Source organism: Onthophagus taurus, chromosome 1 (assembly GCF_036711975.1).
Source record: "Onthophagus taurus isolate NC chromosome 1, IU_Otau_3.0, whole genome shotgun sequence".
Taxonomy (NCBI): Eukaryota; Metazoa; Arthropoda; class Insecta; order Coleoptera; family Scarabaeidae; genus Onthophagus; species Onthophagus taurus.
In genome coordinates, this window is record NC_091966.1 from 9,465,509 (window position 1) to 9,475,383 (window position 9,875).

A 9,875-nucleotide genomic window follows, 5' to 3' on the forward strand; every position below is an offset into this window, starting at 1 on the left:
TAATGTATCTACACAACACAATTGAATTCAAAACTATTAACTATAAAAGTCACTTACATTGAAACAATATTAAGGTTTCAAGTTTGTTTTCTAATCCCCAATGAATATACTAACTTCCAATTTCTATATGGTTTAATTTTATGAGAATATATAAACTCTTATTTATATAGTCAGATACTGTTATTGTAACGTCACTGTTTTTCAAACTAACAAAATCAATTAATTGTAAGATTATTGAACCACTTAAAACCGCTGTTTCCGTATTAAAATCTTTAAAATATAAATCCTAATATAAAATGAGATCTTGATCTATGCTCATTGTAATCCCTCGCAGCTATCGACCTGTTTCGTTTAGCCGTGGATATGTACATTTGTCATATTGTTCCTTTTCACACATTACCCTTTATTTTGTCTCTCTCATTAAAAAAATTACTTATATATTTAAACATAAAAAATTGTTAATACTTAATAATAACGTAACTATACATAAATAATAATACAATTCAAAATATTTAAAATTAAAATGCTAATATTTTTAAAACTATAACATACACTTGTTTTTTTTAAAATTCATTTTTACATTTTTTACTTGTTGTGCAAATCTCAAAGCGTTTATTGTTTCCGAGAAACAATCCTGGAAAGGGGCAATATTTAGAAACATTAATGTCTTAGAATTGCCCCCTAAACAAGAACCCAATAAATAAGTCAGCTTCGAATTTCTGTAAGGAACATGTCGATTACCATTGTGCAAAGCCAACATTACATTTCCAAGTGCAGCCAAACTCTTATTAATATGTTTAGTTTCTGTTATAGTGTCACTCAACTTCGCGTTTTCCGAACCTGCCAAATCAACTAAGTTTATCGACCCATTTAAAATCGTCGTGTTATTGTCACCAACTCCACGGAGGGTGATCTTGGTGACAGAGTGAGATCTTGAACTATGTTCATTATAATTCGTCACGGCTACTGCCCTGTTTCGATCAGCTGTAGATATTAATGCTTGCAATTCAGAATCTGATTTGACAGTTTTTATTTCCAAATTTGTGACGATAACTCCTTTTCCTTCGTTGTATTTTATTTCATGTGGTAATTTTGATAATGGATTCAACAAATCTTTAATTTGTTCATTGTACACTTCCAAGAAACTTGCTTCTACTTCATACGTCCAACCCGCTATCTTTAAATCTGATATTCTTTTAAATAGAGATTCGACTGACCGCGGGATCATACCTTAAAAAAAAAAATTTTTGATATGATTTCTGTAATCATGTTTGATTGATACTTACCACGGTCATTTTCCGAGGGATTTCCTTGCATAGTATATGTTTTTCCTGATCCGGTTTGTCCATAAGCAAATACACAAACATGGTAACCATCTAACGCTGACTGTACAAGCATATCTAGATCTTCAAAAATTTCTTTTTGAGTTGCTCTAGGTGGGAAGACAGCATCATAAGAAAATTCCTGTACAAGAGGTGCGTTTGTTTTAGCATTAACGCTGGAGGTTTGTGGCGTCCTAATTTCAATTTTATCAGAATTATAATTAACGTCGAGAGTTAGTCGTTGATCCTCAGTGGACAACGGGGGTCGAACCCGGCAAAATACTCGTATATTTCCCTTTAGTTCTTGGACCAAATTATGTAAAACCCTTCGTTCTTTATCGGCTTCTTCAATTCTTTTCCGCTGCTTATCTATCAAATTGCCCATATCTTCTAATCTTAGTTCAAATTTCTGATTGGTATCGTTTAATTTTTCTATTTTAATTTCTTGTTCTTCAGATTGAATTTGAAGATATTTTACTACATTATCACTCTTTTGTAATTTTGTTTTTAAACTCGTCACTTCTTTTTTTAAATCCTTACAGTCACTTTTATACTTGCTTAATTCGGCATATTGTAATTCATATTTAGGTTTCATTTCATCAAATTCGTCTTTTAGAGATTCATATTTCTTTGACAAGTCCTCATACGAATTTTGTGTGTCTTTACACGTCAGATGAGCAGCTTTGAATTTGTCAAAACGTTCAGATAAAGCATTGAATCTGCCTTTGTAATCGTATGGTGCTATACGAGGATGTGGCTTACTATTATTCTCTTTTTCCGGTTTAGGATTCGCTTTTACTAGCTTCGGTGGTTTTACGATTGGTGCTTTCATAACAGGGGCTGGTCGTTTTCCTAATGTTACAACAGATGTTGATTCCAAACCTTTCGATAGCTTCAAATCAGTAACTGATTTAGAACGTCTCAAATCTTTAAAAGAAAAAACAAATACAATTCGTTAAATATATATTTAAGTAATTATTTTTTGTTATCTAGTTAACCAACTAAATTATTTTATTGACGTTACTAACAGTAATGTACACTTATATAAAAGGTTTTACATTTTAAAATTTTCTTTTATTAGCATTATGAACTAACATGGAAAGTTTGGTGTCAATTTGGGATCAGATTGTTCTAAAAAGAAATTTGGCAAGTGTCCACCGTTGTTGTCGACTGTTGTACTGTTGTAGCCCATTTCTGAAGTGCAAGTGGACTCTCTCCAACGTAACATATTGTTTTTATACTGCTTCCACCGTTGTTGCCGACTGTTGTACTGTTGTAGCCCATTTCTGAAGTGCAAGTGGACTCTCTCCAACGTAACATATTCTTTTTATACTGCTTCCAGAGTTGCAAGACGGTTGATTTCTTTCAATTTGAGGTATGGGGCTAAATCTGGCAAACGTGCGGGCCACGAGATATCACCTGGAAAACTTTCTCTCATAACATGAATTGAAATTCGTGATGTGTGGGCAAACGCTCCATCTTGCTGAAACCATACTTCGCCAACAACAGTATTTTCAAGAGTTGGCAGAAAAAAATTGCCAGGCATGTCCACATAACGCTCCGAATTTATTGTTACCGTGCGTTTGTACTCTTCGAAAAAAAAATGTGTCCCAATGATTACCAATCTGCCTTAATACCGCAGTCCTAACTGTGGCCCAATTCGAATGAGGAGGCCTTTCATAAAATGATATCGCTGAGATATGATATCCTGAGGTATGGAAATAAGCCTGATCAATGAACCACACCACTGCGTCAGCAAGCAAATTCTTCGCAAAAGAAGCAAACATTCAGAAAGTTGTTGTGTGACTACCATTTTCAAATTCCATCATCTTTCAAACAATCACATATGTCACGTTGGTTTTAACGTAGGCTTGGGAGTCAATTTCCATATGCGGTGCAAGGGGCAACATACTATAATGTGGGCCCCAATGATAACTTAGACAACCAACGAGGCCCTGTCGGCAGAGTGTTTACTGGTATAAGTGTCAGCCAACCACTTTTGGTGGATGGCTGACAGTGATGAGCGACTAAAATGAGTTTTCTCGGTGTGGACAAAATGTTTACGATAAATTTGTTATTGTTTCTGCTTCCTAAACAGGTTACGACAATCAGGAACACAATGTTCCTCTGTGTTTGTTTGGTGTGGACATACCTTTTAAAATCACTCACCACCATAGACTGACCTCCATAAACACCAAAAGTTATATAGCTTTAACAGCGCAAATGATAAATAAAAACTTTGAATTGAAAACGATTTTACTAGAGTGTAAAATTATGGAAGGACACCATATACGGGTAAAAACTTAGCTATTGAAATTAAAAAAATAACTGCAGATTAAATATAGCAGATAAAGTTATACTACTTGTTTCTGACAATGCATCAGATATTAAAAATGCTACTACAGCTGAACTAAAACTGAACAATTTTGGATGTTTTGCTCACTCAATAAATTTAGTATTGCAAAATTGTTTGAAAACATCTCATATTTCCCTACTGATATGAAAAATAAAAAGGATCGTCTCCCACTTTAAAAGGATTTATCACGAAAATTCCGGAAAAACGCCATTAAAATTGTTGTAAGATATTTGGTGGAAACATCTTACAACAATTCGACTTGCTGGAATTCGACTTATTATATGTTGAGCCGATTTGTCGAATTAGAAGCCATTAGAAGTACCATAGCAATATTGGATGTAGACATTTCTGTCTTAAGTTCAGATGAATAGAAAATGTTCCAAAAATTATGCGAGATTCTAAAACCATTCGACAAAATTACTAAAATTATGAGTGGAGAAAACTATGCCACAGGATCTTTCGTAATCCCTTTAGCGAATGGACTTGATATTTGCGAAAAACTTTCATAAAAATTTATCAAGGATGATCATACAAGAAACATTCATAAAAATAACATCTCAGCTGATTAGTAGATTTGATAATATATAAATGTGCAATACATAAGCTGTTTCGACATTTCTAGATCTGCGATTCAAATTGATTGGATTTGTTAACCAACAATTTGGCAGAAAATGCCAAAAAAGCACTAATTGCCGCTTGTAGAATCAAAAATACTGCAGTCAACAAGAAAAATCATTTCATGCACGACGACGTGCAGGAAGATGTCCAATTTGATGGAAATGTTGATAATAAAGAAGATGAAATATCATAAAACCTAAAAGCCACCATTCTAATTCCAGGACTATAATCGAAATAGTTAATAAGTTAATTAAATAGTTAATATACCTGGAAGAAGATCTATTGCCAAGACATAAAGATTCACTCAAATGGTGGCGTGAACACGCATATAATTTCCCATACCTTAAACAAATAGTGTAACAACTTCAGGGAACTTCAGTTCCCTGCGAGAGGCTATTCTCTAAAGCTGGAATAATTATTTCAGAAAGAAATAGAATTAGTCCAGAAAAAGTAAGGTAAATATTAATCGATTACATAAATGTAGTGATATAGAAGAGTGACAAATTGCTTTGAATTTTTATTTAGTTATTATTGTTTGTTTTTTTTTAGGTTTTATTATTTTTGTAGTACAGGAATATTTACACTTAATTAAAATAAAATAGTCTGGTATGACTATTCTGCTCTGGTGTTATTTCTTTTATTTCATTTTTAATCATTTATAAATTTATAACGGAAAACCCAGTTAAAAATTTTAATCTTTGTATAGCATATAGCAAGCAAGTTGTCATTGAATGTTTTTCTATTTGTCTTATATTGTATTTATATACTGACTGTATTTGTACATGACTGTATTTCACATGACTACAAAATAGGAGATAAATGTTTACAGTGTAAACATGTCTATTATAACTGGTTTCAGACCGTACACATCATTTAGACTCTAAAAAACCTATATTCTCTCTAAATTTTAGAGAGAACAAACCTGAGTAATATTAAAATTGTAGTAATTATCTTACATATTATCTTAAGAGTAGTAAGATACATATTATCTTACTTATAAGTATCAGATATGTGGTTATAACAATAAGTATCAAGACTGTGGTAAGTATTGATCGGCTAGAAAGTATCAATTTAATACTCTTCTTCTTTTAGTTTCCTTTGTTTCAGTATTAGGTATTGTAGAAAGAACGCAAACATCCTCTTTGTTTTTTCATTTCATAATCGTAGTTTATCCTTGTTGATATACAATTACTTCACCTTTTTTAATTTTTCCTTTGGAATTCCATAGCAATGTCTCTTCAAAGTTGGTGCAAAATTCCATACAAATCAGTTTTTTCTTTTATCATAATGTCTGCTAACTCTGGAGATATATAAAAGCCGGAGTGGCAAAAATTAAGCTTATAACTTAATTATTGACATTTCTTTGAAATAATATTAAAAATTCGGTATTTAACCAAAGTATTCCAATAAATTATTCTCTTACAGTATTGTAAAACAACAATTTAGTTTCAAATTGAAATATGATACAAATAACGATGGCGTGACATATATGAGAGTTTGCAAAGATTTACTTACTTTTGGGCCGGTTTAAATGCGGTTTATTTGACGATGATTGTTCGTTATTAGAAATTGGTAATTTTCTCTTCAATGGTAAACGAGAAGTAGGTTTATCCATTTTATTAGCTGAAATTTTCTAAAAAGAACACTGAGGAAGAACAGATGAGGTCTTAAACAACTCAAAGGATTCAAAGATTAACCGTCACAACCGTTAAACATGCTTCTTTTCAAATATTTGATAAACAGCTATATTCAAGTTAGTCATTAACCATTAAGTGACATCTATTAACCAATACTATAATTAGAAAATTCAAAAATAAAAATAAATTAAATAACAAATATTTATATTATTGTTTTTTTAATAATTAATTTATTAAATCATTTATAATTTGTCAAACATTTATAAATCATAAAATAAATATTTAGGTGGTAACCAAATTTAAAGTACCATTTGTATAATGTTTATTAAGATAAATTGACCGCTTAATTTTGATGAAATTTATCGATTTTATTACTTTTATTACTTCGTTTATTCGAAGTAAGTTTATTCACTTCATACACCTTTTTAGATTATTATGGCACATTTTATAGGTTGGCATCTCTGAAATTTAATAAATAAACAAAACTGTCATTCAGCATGTTTGGAGTGGTTTGGAGGTTATGATGATTAATTTGCGATATTACATAGTTTCTGTAGCCAATTAAAAATATAATTAATAAATTTTGAAAACTTCAGTAATTGCGGATAATAACACCCTAAAATGCCGGAAGCAAACATGAATCTCCGATGATATCACATAATTCGTTTTTTACACGCGACGTTTATACCATACAAATACGCCTTTATTAATAAAAATGTTCTTTGTAAAATCACGTAAAAACGGTTAAAATATATTATTTTAATATAATAATATATATTTTTCATTTTCAGTTAAAATTTGTGATAAAAGTGACATCTATTGGTTGTATATTTAAAATTAAACGTTGTAAATTAGAATTTATTTTTAATTAATATTTTTTAATAACAATTTAATAGATTTATTTAATACTAAATAGAAATAAACTTAACTTCTAAAAGTACCCGTCAAAAATTATTTAAATGTCACCCATGTCCAACCACATAACCTATAAAACGTTTTAATGATGTTGAACAACTGTGAAAGAACACCGGTAATTGGAAATCGAATAGAATGTTTAGGGTACATTGGAACAATTAAATATATAGGCCAAGTTAGCGATTATGCAGGGATTTGGATTGGAGTAGATTGGGATGATCCAACAAGAGGGAAACACAATGGAACAATCAAGGGGGTGTGTTATTTTGAAGCTAGGTAAAAAAATAGTATTAAAAAATTAATGCTTTATAAATATATTAAATGAGTTAGTTTTCCAACATCTGGGTCATTCGTACGTCCTGAGAAAGTTAATTTGGGCCAAACTGCTGTGACGGCTTTAACATCACGATATGGAAGACATGATGATGACGTTACGGCAAAACTTCATGAACAACAGTTACAATCTGTACAACAATGTATTAATGCTCCCTTTCTTAAGTTGGTTGGGTTTGATAAAATTACAGATAAACAAAGGTATAAGTATATACAGTAATTTTTTTGCAACACATTTTTTATTTTAATTAAATTTTATACATAGTGATTTTTGGAATTTAAAAGTTGTAAATTTACGTTTACAAAGTGTTTATACATCCGGCGATCCTGGTAGTATAAGAGCATTATGTCCAAATATAATAGAATTGGATATTTCAAAGAATTTAATAAAAAGCTGGTTAACAATTTTCGATATTTGCTCTCAATTGGATAACTTGGAGTGGTTAAATGTTAGTGAAAATATTTTAGAGTTTCCACCAGATTTAGATGATTATTGTTACGGATCTGTAAGAGTATTAATTTGTAATGCAATGAAATTAACCTGGAATAACGTTTTACAACTGGGAAAAATTTTTCCTAATTTAGAAGAACTAAGAGTTCCCAATAATAATATAACCACATTGGATACACCAGAAGATCATAAATTGGTTCATTTAAAATTATTAGACTTGGAAAACAATCTAATTCAAAATTGGGAGGAAATTTTAAAATTAAAATTTTTAAAGAACTTGGAACAGATGATTTTAGAAAATATAAAATTGAATAAAATATATTTTGAGGATCAAGAAAAAATCATAGATTTTTCTCATTTAAAAAAATTAGTTTTAACAAATAACTTGATTAATGATGTAAGAATTTATTTATGATTTTGAATTTACTTCTAAGCAAATTGGGTTTTAGTGGGAATCTGTTGGAGAATTAAACAAACTACAAAAACTAGAGGATTTAAAATTTATTAACAACCCTATTTTGGATAAGGAATCATTTGTTATTAGTACAGAGCTAATAATAGCCCGATTAGAAAATTTAAAAGTTCTTAACGGAACTACTCTTCAATCGGATGAACGACGTGGCGCTGAATATCGTTATTTAAAAAAATATGGCTTGGAGTATTTATCATTAAAAGATTATGATCAACGAAAGGAGTTTTTAAAGAAACATAATCGATACGACGACTTAATAACAAGTAATAATTTTGATTATATTTGATTATCCTAATAATTAACATTTCTTTTTAGAACATGGAATGCCTGAAGAATCTGAAATGAAAACAACTTCAAAAATCATAAAGGGTACATTAACCGAATTACAAATCATATTTAACGAGCGAATCATTAGAAAAAAATTACCTCCATCTATGTTGGTTCAAAAATTAGGCACTTTGGTGCAAAAATTATTTCAATTAACCGATCGCCCAACCTTGATATATACAAGCAATACTAAAAGTAATATTGAAATTAATTTGAATGATGATTGTAAGGAGTTGGGATTTTATTCCATGCAAGATGGTGATAGAATTTTGGTTCAGATGTGAATTTTCTTTTCATTTATATAAATTTCTAATTTTTTAATTAATCTTTGTATTTATATTTATAATATATGAAATAAAAGTAAAAAAGAATTAATGGCTTAAATGAATTAAATAAGTTCTTTTTATTAAATAAATTACATGTCATTACAATTTAAATTTATTTAGCTTGTTTCTTCTTTTACTATAAATGTAGTTAGTTATTGTGAAGAAATCAGATTGGGTCTTAGACTCTGTCGCTAGTGAATGGTTGTAATCATGAGTTATATCAACAAGATAAGAGTCATAGATGAGACTCAACACATTTGAAATCGACGCCATACCTTTAATTTTGGCGATACGGGGATGAAAAAAGCACTAACTCTAATTAATGAACGAAAGTTTTATTGTACTGCAAAAGAAAAATTAAAATGACAAAGATTCGTTAAATTTCATCACGCCAAGGTGACAGATTCCTGGCTGTTAAAGGTATCATGGAAATGTTATAACTACGAAATTCATTGAAACTATCGCGGTGTAAAGCGGCCCTTACACGATCAATAATATTGACAATACCTTAGCATATTAACAATAATATTGACCGTGTAAGGTGAAAAATTTTAATGACGTTAAATATTGATGGAGTATTGATAAAAATCCGGATTTTCTGATTTTCGGACATCAATACTGAAAATTGGAGGGATATTGACTATACTATTGACCGTGTAGGGTTGGCGCCAATATTTCCATGAATACTCAGTGTAATACTCAACATTCAAAATTAAATACTTCTATTTAATTGTAGCAATAACAAAACATGTCTATCAACACACTGAAAAAACATATGTTATTTTAGCCCAGATGATATGAAAACAGGTTTAATTCTGATTTTCTACATTACACTCAGTTTAGTTCAAGCAGCGCGTCTGTGAAGAAGAGGTGAAAATGATCGACCCATTAACTGACGTTGACGTACAACACGAGAGAGATAGTGTTGGTTCATCCAGTTCCCATGATGGTGAACAACATGTTCTTCGTAATTTCATCGAGCAATACAAACTATCTCCATGTAGTCTTGTAGAACATATATAAAGGTTTCACAGGTTTCTATTACAGCTTTGCTGATAGTTGCTGGGGACATTATGACAGAAAACTTCAAGTCTTCAAAATTTTTTCCTATGGCCAAG

General features: G+C 30.5%; 2 protein-coding genes across 2 annotated transcripts; one reads left to right on the forward strand and one right to left on the reverse strand.

Moving 5' to 3' along the window:
- Positions 1-379: 379 nt before the first annotated feature.
- On the reverse strand, positions 380-6,022 carry LOC111417366 (protein claret segregational). Its single transcript, XM_023049622.2, has 3 exons — positions 5,812-6,022; positions 1,287-2,249; positions 380-1,230 (listed from the first exon to the last, which is right to left on the reverse strand). Exons 1-3 carry the CDS (start codon positions 5,909-5,911, stop codon positions 542-544), a joined length of 1,752 nt encoding a protein of 583 aa, XP_022905390.1. The 5' UTR covers positions 5,912-6,022; the 3' UTR covers positions 380-541.
- A 728-nt stretch (positions 6,023-6,750) lies between these two features.
- On the forward strand, positions 6,751-8,872 carry LOC111417376 (Tubulin-binding cofactor E). Its single transcript, XM_023049632.2, has 5 exons — positions 6,751-7,124; positions 7,179-7,382; positions 7,447-8,029; positions 8,082-8,367; positions 8,420-8,872. Exons 1-5 carry the CDS (start codon positions 6,934-6,936, stop codon positions 8,713-8,715), a joined length of 1,560 nt encoding a protein of 519 aa, XP_022905400.1. The 5' UTR covers positions 6,751-6,933; the 3' UTR covers positions 8,716-8,872.
- Positions 8,873-9,875: the final 1,003 nt, after the last annotated feature.

Coding starts and splice junctions, on each gene's coding strand:
- LOC111417366 (XM_023049622.2), bottom strand. CDS start 5,911: ATGGATAAACCTACTTCTCGTTTACCATTGAAGAGAAAATTACCAATT. Junction 2,250..5,811: donor GCATTTAAACCGGCCCAAAA/GTAAGTAAATCT, acceptor TTTCTTTTAAAG/ATTTGAGACGTTCTAAATCA. Junction 1,231..1,286: donor TCCCTCGGAAAATGACCGTG/GTAAGTATCAAT, acceptor TTTTTTTTTAAG/GTATGATCCCGCGGTCAGTC.
- LOC111417376 (XM_023049632.2), top strand. CDS start 6,934: ATGATGTTGAACAACTGTGAAAGAACACCGGTAATTGGAAATCGAATA. Junction 7,125..7,178: donor GTGTGTTATTTTGAAGCTAG/GTAAAAAAATAG, acceptor TAAATGAGTTAG/TTTTCCAACATCTGGGTCAT. Junction 7,383..7,446: donor AAAATTACAGATAAACAAAG/GTATAAGTATAT, acceptor TTTTATACATAG/TGATTTTTGGAATTTAAAAG.